The 13,093-nt window shown below is 41.0% G+C and overlaps 1 protein-coding gene across 1 annotated transcript; it reads left to right on the top strand.

Annotated features, from left to right (window-relative positions):
* Positions 1-3,120: 3,120 nt before the first annotated feature.
* PDCL3 (phosducin like 3) lies at positions 3,121-11,727 on the top strand. Its single transcript, XM_039867094.1, has 6 exons — positions 3,121-3,275; positions 5,359-5,488; positions 7,867-7,957; positions 8,220-8,363; positions 9,069-9,277; positions 11,338-11,727. Exons 1-6 carry the CDS (start codon positions 3,270-3,272, stop codon positions 11,478-11,480), a joined length of 723 nt encoding a protein of 240 aa, XP_039723028.1. The 5' UTR covers positions 3,121-3,269; the 3' UTR covers positions 11,481-11,727.
* Positions 11,728-13,093: the final 1,366 nt, after the last annotated feature.

Genomic DNA, 13,093 nt, shown 5'->3' with positions numbered 1-13,093 from the left:
ATCTTAGGTGGAGAATGCTGGTATTATTAATAACCTTAGAGATTTTATTTGATTGAATGAAAGATTGCTGTAGTGGATTCATAACTGATAATGTTAAATCTTTGTATGGTACTATTATAAAAAAATTCCTCATAATTATGGAGAAGCAAAAGTAGGGACTGATTTGAAATGTGATGAGAAGTAATTATTGAAAATTTCATGATGGCAGTCCTCTGGGTTCCTTTCTGTGATCTGAGATTGAAAATTGGTAATCAAGTTAAATATAAACAAATAAACAAACATCGTCACCACTCCTCCCCCCAAACATAGACCGAAGGACTGTTTTCCTTCTGTTAAAGCTTAATCAGTCAAAGACCATCAGAGAGAAGCCTGTAGTCCAACAGAATCAGATGTATAGACTTGATGCAGTGAGGGAAGCATGCTGGAGGAGCTTTGAACTGCTCAGTAAGAGAAAAGAGATTTGTAAGTCGAGGCTCTTGTCCACAGATCTGAGGAGGGTCCAGAGGAAGTGGGGATTGGTTTTGTATTGATTGCAGTTTCCGAAGCAGAATTAGGAGAAGTGGGAACTAACTCGGGATTGAGTACCATCGTGAGCAAGAATGGCTCAGCATTTGGGAATCCCTAGTAAAAGATGAGTATAGTAAAGAAGGTCTAGGGGCATCATTGGTAAGAAAGTAGTGGTCATTCAAAGTGGCCATTGTTATGGCATTTTGTAGCTGCAGCCAGACCTTGAGAGAAAGGCTGTTCTCTGTGGACTTTGCAGTTGGCTTTATCTGAGTCTGTCCTCCCAGCCTGGTGAAGAGCAGTGCTGCAGTTACTCTTTTCAGTCCAAACCGATTTTCACTCTTTTGATCCTGGATAAGTTTTAGCTCTTTCAGTTAACTGGATTTAGCCAAAGTTTAGATATTCCTTTTTAAATCTCCCTAAAGCCAAATGTCCAAATTTCCCTCTGCCACTACAACCAACGACCATACACAAGAGTAAGGTCCTGCAAAGCCTCAGGTAGTATGTTCAGGATAACTGCAAAATGATTAATTAAAACAATAGGAACCAAACAAAATGCAGGCTAAAATCAGAGCTGACTTGTTTCCAGCAAAAGTAGAGTGAACATCTGCTTGCCATAGCATGACCAGCTTCATATGACTGGGGTTAGGGAACAGCTGTCTCTAATAAGGTCCTAAAGCATTTACTAAAAGTACTTATTAGCTTATTATCTCTCATTGCTTAAAAAAAAGAAAAAAAAAACAACAGAGAAACCACCTAGAACCTGGATGCATTAAGACCCCGGTTATTTATTATAGCTGATGAAAAACAGCTCTTATATTCCAGTGGTTCTCAAACTTAATGTGCTTCAGAAACACCTGTAGGGCTTGCTGAAACCCAAGTTGCAGTATCCCATTCCTAGAGATTCTGATTCCATTGGTCTGGGGTGGAGCCTGAGAATTCACATTGTAGCAAGTCCCCAGGTGATACTGATAATGCTGGTGTAAGATCACATTTTGAGAACCACTGCACTAACTCAAATCTTTCTCGGCATCTCCACTTTCCACATTTTTGCACATTCCATTCCTCCTGATTGAAATGCTTTCCCTGCTCTCCATCCAATTGGTTGCTTGTTTTAGTTTAAGTTCTATCTCCTTGCTTGGCCATTACATTAGCTATCTATTGCTGTGTAACAAATCATCCCAGATAGGACCTCCCGAATGGTGGCGTGAGGTATTCAAGGAAGCCATTCCTCAAAAGAGATACCTGTTAAGCTGGTCAAATTAATAAAGACAATCACTCAAAACTCTGGAGATTTGTTTACAACAAATTGAGAAACATTAATTCAATAATATCTATGGTGTCTGAGTAGGAAGAGTGGAAATTCGTGGTATTCAAGCTAAGGACTGCATCCATCTCCCCATAGCTCTGTCTTACAGAAGAACTGTTCCAGTGAGCTTGAGAATCAAATGGCACTTCACATCTCTCCACCCTCCTCTCTGGGTTGGAACAGGTATTCCAGGTGGTTCTGGCAATCAGTGAATATGGGCAGATCCCGTTTTCTATATTTCTATGCTGTGGAAGGCCTGTATCAAGTGAGTGGTGGCAGGTAGGGGGCATTCATGCCCTTATTCCTAACTTCCATTATGTAGAGAGTAACCTGGCAAGAAAGCCATTGAAGAGTAAAACCTCCCTTTCCAACATAGCTCTATATTGCCTTAGAGATTCTGGGGGATTGAGGAGGTGGGAGGGCTCAGCAGATGAATGACAGCTCCCACATGCCCCAGCCTCCTAGGGCCTAACTGGGTAGATTTGGCAGATCTCATCCTCTTCAGATCTGTGCCTCAGAAAGTCCATACTGGGGACATAACTGGGAGTGGCAGCAGCCTGGCATGAAACCACTTTCCAGCACTACTCCTTTCCCCAGCCTCCCACTGCCAACACACACACACACACACACACACACACACACACACACACACACACACATCCATACACACACACACACACACACACACACACACACCCACACCATCCATAAAGAGGATCCAGGTGGAGTAGTCAATCAAGAGTGACTTCCCCACCCCTTCCCCCAGCTCCTGCTTCAGAGCTTCCATAGTGCAGAGGCTCGGCCCAGGAAGAGGGCAGAGATCTCAAATGCCGGCAACACAAACCCCGGTGTCCAGATAGGGATATTGCTTTTTTAACTCAAACTCTTAGTGCTCTGTAGACAAGAAACCTGGAACCCAGCACCTGCATTACAATTCAGACTCTTCTGATTTTTACTCAGAGCCTCTTTTGTGCCCATAGAGCTAAGCACTTTTGAATAAGAATCGCCTAAGGCTCAACCAGGTAAAATGACTTTCACTTTCACTTTGTCTGTTGTAATCACCCCTATAACCGCAGTCTAGAATAGTGCCCGGTATAAAGCAGGCTCTCAACAAATATGTGTCTTATGAATTAATTGCGTTATCCGACGCTGAAATCATAGTGAATTCCAGGTGACACTATATCATTTTCAATTTTATCACTGGATGACCTAAACATTTCTGGCTGGACCGGTGATGCCCAGCCTCGTGAGTCCGCAGAGCTTCTGCGCCAGGTTCTGGAGGAGCCAACGCAGACTCAGAGGCTTCGCTTCCTTCCTGGCTCCGCCCAGCTCCCTCCTGGGGGCGGGGCTACAGCCGGGTTGGTGGAAAGGACGGAACGGCGGCTGTGCGCGTGCGCGGAACAGAGCCGCGGGGTTAGAGCGCAGCGGCTGGTTTGGCTTAAGCTTTTGAGACAAGATGCAGGTGAGCAAGCCGTGGGGCGAGAGGTTTGGAGGCTGCGTCTGCTCGTTTGTCCCGCTGGGTCCGTGCCAGCGGCAGACTGTCCCGGCCGGACCTGTGGGAAGCGCCGAGCGCCACAGGCACCGGCAGCCACACGAGTCGAGGCCTGGCGCAGACGCAGTGAAGAGGGGCGGGCGTTCGCCTCGCTGTGTGTCCCACCCCTCAAATCTCCGGATCCCACTTGACAAAGTTACTTCCTACTTACTCTTTTAGTGAACACCTGAGCAGGTGTGTTATGGAGCCATTGCACGAATCAGGAAGCCGATGTTGGAGAAGTGAAGGGTCCCTTCTGGGGCGGGGATCCCATAACACAAAACTGGTGGGCCCCGTGTTCCTGACTCCACTTAGAACTGGGGGAGCGTTAGTTACACTCTCTTCTCCTAACTTTTGTGTTCGGGTTGAGGTGTGCCCAGCCTGAGGGTTCAGCCCAGAAAGCTGCTCAGTTACTCTATGTCTTAAAATAGACAAAACCAGATCCTCTGGTTTTGCCCTGTTGTTCTCTGGAATTTGCTAATGGAATAGGATTAAAACCCAAAGAAAAGTGAGAGAAAATGAAGACGCCGTGAAAAATGGATGTTTTATGAGCAGAAAACCTGTGTGACAACTAAATTTTGTCACTGCCCAAGGACCCTTTTCCAAAGATCTTTCTACTATCTCCCAGATCTCACTGGTCAGGATTTCTGATTAAATGTCTCTGGCTCATTGGGAGATTGGAGTTAGTGTGGGTTTAGTTGGGGCAGGAGGCATTGGGGGCTGGAGAGAATGGTCATCTGCAAATAGTGTGTCCGCCAGACATTCTTCATTGGTGAAGAGGAAGCTCCAGGGTTGCCCTAGCATCCTTTGTATCCTCTATCCTTCTTGTCCCTGTTTAAAACTGGCATCTATTCAGAGACCTTCCCTGACCACGCAGTTGAAAGGATTCTGTTCATTTTCCTTTTGATATATCTCAGCAAGACAGCTCTGGGGCTGGAGGCTCATTATCCCAGGGCCCTTTCCACAGTGCTCCTTGGTTTTTTATTTCAAACCAGATCCGTTAGCGGTGTTCCTGCCAAGCCATGCAAAAACCAGTGTTTGGGCAGCTGGGTTCTGGAACTAAGAGCCCACTTTGACATTTATTTTCTGACATTTGATCCTGATAAATTTGACTCGTTCCAGCATGACAGTGGCTTCTCAAATGCTATGTCGCTCCTAGGCTTGTGAGGATCAACTAAGTAGATACAAATAAGGGGCTTAGAAGAGTTCACAGCTCCTAGTACTCAATAAATGTTAGCCATTGTGATCTGTTCACTGGGGTCTTAGCTCTTCTTTCAGGTGTGGCCATCAGACCCTTCTCCCTCTGATTCTGCTGCAACCACTCAGGACTCTGAGATGCTCCATATCTCTGCTCTTGGGTCTTTTGCGCATCCTGGTCCCTCTGCCTGGAAAATAATTTCCTAAGTTCTCCTTGTGTAGTTCCTTGTCACCCTCCAGTGATGGTTAAATGTCACCTTTTCTGAGAGAACGTTTCTGCCCATCCTGTGGAAGTCAAGCCCCCTGTAACTCTAGGTTAGCCTGTTGGTCATTGCACTTGCTACAATTTGTTATACGTGTTTGTATATTTAATTGGTCATGGCTTCCTCTTTAGTAAAATAGATGGCTCTGGCATTCACCAGGCTTTTCTACCATCTAATGCAGTAATTTACCTGTAGTAGGTAGATGTACTAGGTACTTAATAAATATCTGTTGAATGAATCACTCCAAGCCATTAATAAAAATATTGAGCAAGAGCCAGGTCTGAGCCTTCACATTATAACCTGATTTCTACCACGGTACTGGCTCTTTTTTGCGTTGGGGGTGCAGAGTGTGAGACAGGAAGAATGAGACAGGAAGAATGGAACGGGTTTTGGATCTTCTGACACTTTCTCAGAAACAGGACACAGAGCAATTTGTTTTGAATTTTTCTTCCCACCACCTTTTCCTTTGACCCCTTGTCCAGCGTGGCACCTCCTTCCCACTCCCCACTATAGTGGACTTCTCACTCATGGTATCCTTGGTCCCACTTCTCTAGGACCCCAACGCAGACACTGAGTGGAATGACATCTTACGCAAAAAGGGCATCTTGCCGTCAAAGGAAAGTTTGAGCGAGTTGGAACAGCAGGCAGAGGAGGAGGAGCAGCAAGCCCTTCAGCAGTCCGTTGGTGAGCTTGATCGTGTTCTTTTTGTTCTGTGTTTGGATAGGTCAAGCCCTCTAAGCCTCCATCTGCTTTGGTAAAAGAATCTTTTGACCAGGAGTTGGGGGTCCAAGGATTGGAGTGCTGGAATGGACATTCTTTAGGACCTCACGCAAGTCACAGGATGTCTCAACCTTCAGCTTCCTGGGCCATAAAATTAGGGGACTTCACAGGTCCCCTTTGTTGCCACGGTTCCTTGTCGGTGTCAGATGAGCACATGATAATCTTGAAGAAAATACTTTTATTTTGGGTAATGTCATGGAAATGTGTTCAAAGTTCTTAGTGTTTGTATTCTCCTGAGCTTTATTCTCATTGTGGTTTGATTGAGAATATTCAAATAGCTTAATTTAGGGAAGCAAAAGATGTTTTGTATGGGGTCTGAGAGACGGGTTTTCTCAAAGATAGTGATATCACCTGACTCAGAAACCCTTTGGGTGTTTGTAAAAAACCCTGTCCCTACTGAATAAAAATCTCTGTGGGTAAAGCCCAGGAGTCTGCATTTTAAACAAGTGCCTCAGGATTTCTGACTCTCACCAGAGTTTGAGAACCATTGATCACAGGGGCTAGTACTTTTGTCCTGTTTACATGTTAGAGCTAATTTAGGGAAGGATTTATTATAAAGCATGTACCCCGAGAGTGTTTATTGAATGATTGCTGTGTGCCTGGTATTTTTCTAGGCAGTGGGGCTTTAGCCATGCACAGACCAGACAAAAATCCCTTTCCTCATGGAACTTATATTGTAGTGAAAGACAGACAATAAACAATACATAAGTGCAAAGTAGGAAAATAAGGCAGGAAGAGGATTTCTAAAGGGTTGGAGGCAGGGTAAGTATAATTTTAGATAGGGTGAGGGAGGACCTCATTGGGTGTGAAATTTGGGTGACCTGAGGTAGGTAAATTGAGCTACTTTAGCAAGTGAAAAGCATGTTGGAGAATCTGCGAGGAAGCCGGTATGATTGGGAGAGAGGAAGAATAAGTTCAGAGAGGTAACTCGGAGTCCAACCATTTAGGACCTTGTAGGTTCTAATAAGGATGTTGCTTTTACATCTAATGAGGTAGAAGTCATTGGCGGTTTGAACAGAGGAGTGACACATCTTCCATGTTGACAGCACCATTCTGTTGCTGCCTTCCTGAGCATGGACTGTGGGGGACAAGGCAGGAAGTAGGGAGACTACTCTGGAAACTACTGCAATAATTCAGACAAGAGGTACTGTTGGCTTGGACCAGTATGGTGGTGGTAGAAGCAGTGAGAAGTGGGTGGATCTGGATATATTTTGATGTAGGGCAAACAGGATTTGCCAGTGGGTCCTATGAGGGGTGTGAGAGAAACAAGTCAAGAATGACTTCAAGGCTTTGGGCTTGAGCCCCCTGAGGGATGGAATTATCCCAACTGAGATGAGGAAGACTTGGAGAGGAACAGGTTTGGAGATCAGGAAATCTGGGACATAGTGACTTTGAGATTTTTACTAGACAAATAGAGATGGTAAGGGGGCCATTGGGTTTGTTTTTCTCCAAATCAGAGAATATGAGTTGGCATAAATTTGGGATTTGTCAGCGTATTGATTGTATTTAAAGCCATGAAATGCAATCACCAAAGGGGTGAGTATAGATAAAGAAGTCAAACCAGCACAAGGTCAAAAGGAGCGCAGCCTTAGAGGTGAGGGAAGGGGGCTTCCTGATCTGTCACTGAGGATGAGTGGGATCAGGGTTGCTCCTCAGTCAGGAAGTGGAGGTCATCTTTGCCCTTGATAAGAGCAGTTGTGTATAGGGATGGGGCGGGGGTCTGGGACAAAGGCCTGATTTGCTGTTAAAAAGCAAAAGTGTTAGTGGAATAAAGACAATGCAGATGTCCCAGCAGTTCCTTAAAAGAGCTGCCTGCCAGGCATGAGAAAATACCAAGAGTCTGTGATAACCCCTTTAACTCTAGGAAGGGTGTGCTCGCTCCGGGACGACACCCACTGGTACCTTCCCACTTCCTGGGAGATAGGGGACCTGTGGTACACCTGTGCTTTAGGGTATGTGCTTGAAGGTCAGATCAGGCGAGTCCGGGCAAATACAACAACTGTTTTATAAACTCGGGAAGCTCTCATTCCTATCCTAGGTATGATGTGGTGGTAAGAGAGTCAAGCCTGCAGATGTCAGTATACTGGTTCTATCTTTTTAAAACACTCTTGACTTCTTTTTACTAGTGTAATACATTAAGGACTTTGTATTCTGGTTTTGGTGGCTGGGAGTCTTTTGGTGTTGTATGCACATCTGTAGGAGAAAAGTGAAAGAAAAAAACCCAAATTCATGTTTGTGCGTCTTTTAAATTTTTTTGTTTTTGCTAACTTAACTATATGCAGTGAAAACATATGAAGATATGACTTTGGAAGAACTGGAGGATAATGAAGATGAATTTAATGAGGAAGATGAACGAGCTATTGAAATGTACAGGTTAGTGCAATCCAGAGAGATTGTTCGATTTTTTGTGTGGCACCAATATGTGTGTCCTTTGAAAAATGACTTTTCTGACTGAGATAACATTTGGAAAGGACCATAATTAAATAATAATAATGCAGATTTCAGCAAACTGTTCCTAGAATTTTGCCATGAGGCAAATAAATAAACCTGGATCTTTACTAAGGTTGCTGTCTGAAAGGTGTGTGTGTGGGCAGGGTGGTGTGGGGCGAGAGATGACTCTTCTTCTGTTGTGTAGGCAGCAGAGACTGGCTGAGTGGAAAGCAACTACACTGAAGAATAAATTTGGAGACGTTTTAGAGATCTCAGGAAAGGATTATGTTCAAGAAGTTACCAAAGCTGGAGAGGGCTTGTGGGTCATCTTGCACCTTTACAAACAAGGGTGAGCGATCTCATACTGTCTTTAAATGTTCATTTGAATTTATGTTGAGCATTTTGGGCTTAATCTACATCAGAAGGTGTTTTATGTGTTTTTGTTGCTGATTTGCCCAAACCATAATGCCCCATTTTTGTCTTAGAACTTTCAAACTAATATTTGTGACTAATGCAGTTAGCAGTGAAGACTTTGCTTTTATTGAAAAGAAAACACTAAGTTATTTATCCCTCTAGAGAAACTCTGGCTTTTTAAAATTCTTTGTAATGAGTCACTGTCCTAGGTGGCGAGGGTGACCTTTGTAATAATTGTCCCTGGCAAGTGGTGCAGTGGTCTTCCAGCATTTCTCTCCTTCAGTCCTGTTCCTGGACTGTAGAGTCTGGTGCTTGTGTGGGAGTTTCTGTAGAGGAGGCCATGCTTTCTGACCTGTGTTTCACATTCTAAGTCTTGACTGTTCTCTCACGTAGAAGGGCATGACAGTTACCTTTTACATTGAAGCTGTTTTTCTGACTTATTTTTGGGTCAAATTAAATTGGACTTTGGATTTTGAGTTCTTCACTTTTTCTGAACATATTGGAAGGTTTTTAAAAAATGTTAATTCATCTCGGCTGGAGTAGCAGAATCACTTGTGAGGTTTTACTTAGGGTAGAAGGGTAATTGAGCTTTGTTCTGTGTAAATGCAGAATCATAATTGTTTCTATTTCTGTTTTATAGGATTCCCCTCTGTGCCCTGTTAAATCAGCACTTCAGTACGCTTGCCAGGAAGTTTCCCGATGTCAAATTTATCAAAGCCATTTCAACAACCTGCATACCCAATTATCCTGATAAGAATCTGCCCACAATATTTGTTTACCTTGAAGGCGATATCAAGGCTCAGTTTATTGGACCTCTGGTGTTTGGTGGCATGAACCTGACAGTAAATGGTAAGGGCCTCTTTGAGATGGTCCAGGGCACGTGAGAGATGGCTAGTGCGTGGTAGAGATGCCTGTTTCCTAGACATGTGTCATGGTGGTAATGGTGATTTGTCAAGTTCACCTTTGCCTTTGTCTAATTATTAAAAGGGAAGAAGCACATTTAATTTCTCATTTTGGACCGACCAGTCAATGGGGGGCATTTACAACTGGGCTCTAATAATTCTCAGTGGAAAGAGAACACAATGGACTTTAAAATATATTTATTTAATATTAATGTCTAATATGTTTTATTGTCCCTACAGTAGAATATAAGTAGCTCAGGATCATATCATTCATTTATATTAGTGATATCATTCATATTAGTGTTAGATGCTTATATGTATCTATATGTATATACATAAATCGTTTCTATAGCAGTATTTTTCAATTGAATATCTTAGTAGCTTTTAAATTAAAAGTTTATTTAATTCTGTATCTTAACTTCTGAAAGATGTGTCCTTTTATTCCTTTCCACTTGTTACACATGGAGGTGTCAAAATATATATTCACGGTCTACGGCCGTGCCACCCTAAACAGGCCCGATCTTGTCTGATCTCAGAAGCTAAGGAGAGTCGGGCCTGGTTAGTACTTGGGTGGAAGATCATCTAGTAAGACCTGGTGCTGTAGGCATTAAATTAAAAAAAAAAAAAAAAAAAAATATGTATATGTATATATATATATATATATATATAAAATATAAAAATATGTATATATATATATACATAATATATATATATACATATTTTTTTTTTTCCACACATAACATGAGAGAGACTGAGGCCTGAGGGCCTCTTGCTAAGTCCTTATACACTGCTTTATATAACTTTATATAAGATATTCAAATGGAAAAGTATAAACATACACATTCTTAAATACACATATTACATCAGTAATACATTATTCCAATATTCAAAGGCATACAGCACATCAGGCTAAATATAGGTTTGCATTTTATTTTGGTCTTTTCGACCAGACTGTGAGAGGAGAGAGAGAGGTGTGCAATAGTAGTTATAGTCTTTATTTCTAGAATAAGTCTTATTTAAGGATTAGCGAACTTCTAAAACAGTGATTACTATGCATAAGTGAATGACACTAATTACATATACTCATACATATGTATGTTTGCTCAGATCTGAATGTATTCTTGAGTTGAGAATCAGAAATCTTTTTTTTTAAAGAAATTTTTGAAAATTCATTAACAGTAGTACCTAGTCCTGAAAATACTAATGTTAGTCACCTCCATGAGCACTTTAAATTATTATGACTTCAGTAACATATTGTAATGGTTTTTTATTATTTTAATTTTTATGAAATTAAAATATTTTATTTTAATGAAATATGACAGAGCATCGCTTCTAAACCAGGCTTTTGTTGTAGAATCTCCCACCTAGTCCCTTAGTTCTGCCTAGGTCCTCTCTGCAGTGGAAAAATAACTTCACTCGATTTTGCTTCATAAGATATCACACCCATGTGTAGTTTCACTGATTATAAGAGAGTGAAATATAGGAACTGAACCTTTAGTCACTGATTCTTCATTTTCTGGTACCTTTTTGTTATTCCTTGGAACAAGTTTGTCAGTTCTAGGTTGTCATCAGACATTCTTTGATTAATTGTGATATTGGACGTGAATTTCCTTTTGTTAACTAAAATTAGATTTAATAATTAGATTGCAGGACTGTGAAAAGGATTTTCTTTAAATATTTCATGCTGATTTCTTTCTTGGGAAATTGTACAATCTGAGAAACTATAGTCATTAGAAGATCAGTTTAGTCTTTGTTCGTTCTTTTAATTACCGTCCAGGTTCCGATGTATGTAATACCTTGTGTTTGACAGTATCTTTTTCCTTTTTAAAGGTCTGATTTTTTTTTTTCCTTTCTTCTGGGTACCTCATGTATTATGCATTAATATTATATTGTCATGAAATGTTGATGATTGTACCTTCTGCTTAGAAAAAAACTAGCTTGATGGACTTGCAGGTGACAGCCCCATGCAGACTGTCTTAGGTGATTTGCTTTTTCTTTATCGTGTAGAGTTGGAGTGGAAATTGTCTGAGTCTGGAGCCATCAAGACAGACCTGGAGGAAAACCCTAAGAAACCAGTTGAAGATGCGTTGCTGTCCTCGGTGCGGTGCGCCGTCCCCATGAGGAGGGGCAGTGATTCTGAGGACGACTAAGGCTGTGGCCACAGGAATTTGCCCAACTTCCTTGATGTGACAGATTGTCTGGACTCTTTTAAAAAAGGAAAAAGTAGGAATAAGTCCTTTGGCTTTTAGCTTTTTATAATTATGTTTCAGATCTCTTAGATCTCAGAAATAATCAATCATTGCTGGGAATCCTATTAAATTTTTTGAAACTGTCTTTTTAAATTAATAATATTTCCTTAAAAAAAAGTAAAATAAAAACTGGTTATTAGTATGGCAAGTATCTGTGTTTTTCTTCCTATATTTTGAGGAAGCTGTAGAACTACTCACTACTTATTTGCATATAACTATATAAAAAAGAATATGTTTTTAAAAAATGTGAATAAATTATACAGTGGAAAAGTACAAACTAAGCTTTGCAGTTACATAATTTTTAATTTTTATTATGTTATAAAGGTAGCAACAGGATTAATGACTCAAATGATAGGAAAACTATTTTGATATTTAGCCTATTTAGAAGAAATAGGCAATTTTTATAAAACAAACATTTTCTTACTAAAGCAGTAACTGAAAAATCTCTGTTTACTGCTCTTTTGGGTTAAATGTTAAAATAATTTTTGTCTCAGAGTTGAGATGTCAGCTAATCTAAGTTACTATAAAAAGCTACCTTATTTTTTTGGGAAATAAGCAAATATAAGCACATACATAGGTAACTGGACTCTTAATAACAGACACAGTGATATTTTTCTGAGGAGATAACTCTTAGCATTTGTCACTTATCAAATAGTAACAGAATATTTAGGGGAAATATTCTCTAATATTTGTGTTGAATGATGTACTGTTTAATGTTGGTTTGAATCTTAAAAATATGAACCAGAGGGCGCGGAGTTCCTTTAGATAATACTTTAAAATTTATTTCTGCTGTAATTCAAAGAATGACATGCAGCTGTGACCCATTTTATCTGTCACATGTGTTAGTATTGGTTTTTCTACATGTATAATATCCAGCACAGCTGATAAAAACATACTTTGTAACGGTTTACCTTAAAGGATTTTTTCGTGAAATTTTAATACAGGATTGATGCAAGCTTGGTCAGCTCTGACACTTTTATGCTGATTGGATCCATGGGTTTTGTGGGAGAACTGCTTTCTTAGATTTTCTGTTGTTAGCTGACATTAAAATGAAATGCTATGGGAAGAACAAAGGTGAAAAGCTTGAGCACTGGGTTTGCCTAAGAGCTGCGATGCACACAGCTCCCAAGAAAAGAGAACTGTGCTTAAATGTTGTGGGGCAGGGTGGGGTGTCCACAGTGATGGATCCCATACAGGATGTAATTCTAAATATTTGCTGTGCCACTTTGAGCTATGTAAGTGTGACAGCTGCCTTGTAATCCTGTCTCCATGCCAGACTGAGGTATTGAGTTTGATTTAACAAAAGCTCAGGTGCCTGTAGACATGGCTCATGAACCCTGTGTGGCCACACGGTATCCAGGCCGCTATTTAGTCATGTTGACTGAACTTTATTTAAAGAGAGTACAGCAGCCTCTCTATCCCAGAAGTAGTATGGTAATTTAGACCTGACCTGCAGATTTCTATAGATTAATTCTGGGAGACTTCCTATAATACTATTAACTTCTTTTTATTTC

This window comes from Pteropus medius, unplaced genomic scaffold (assembly GCF_902729225.1).
Source record: "Pteropus medius unplaced genomic scaffold, Ma_sr-lr_union100, whole genome shotgun sequence".
Taxonomy (NCBI): domain Eukaryota; kingdom Metazoa; phylum Chordata; class Mammalia; order Chiroptera; family Pteropodidae; genus Pteropus; species Pteropus medius.
The sequence above is the reverse complement of the archived record's forward strand: the minus strand, read 5'-3'. Positions and strand labels throughout refer to the sequence as shown.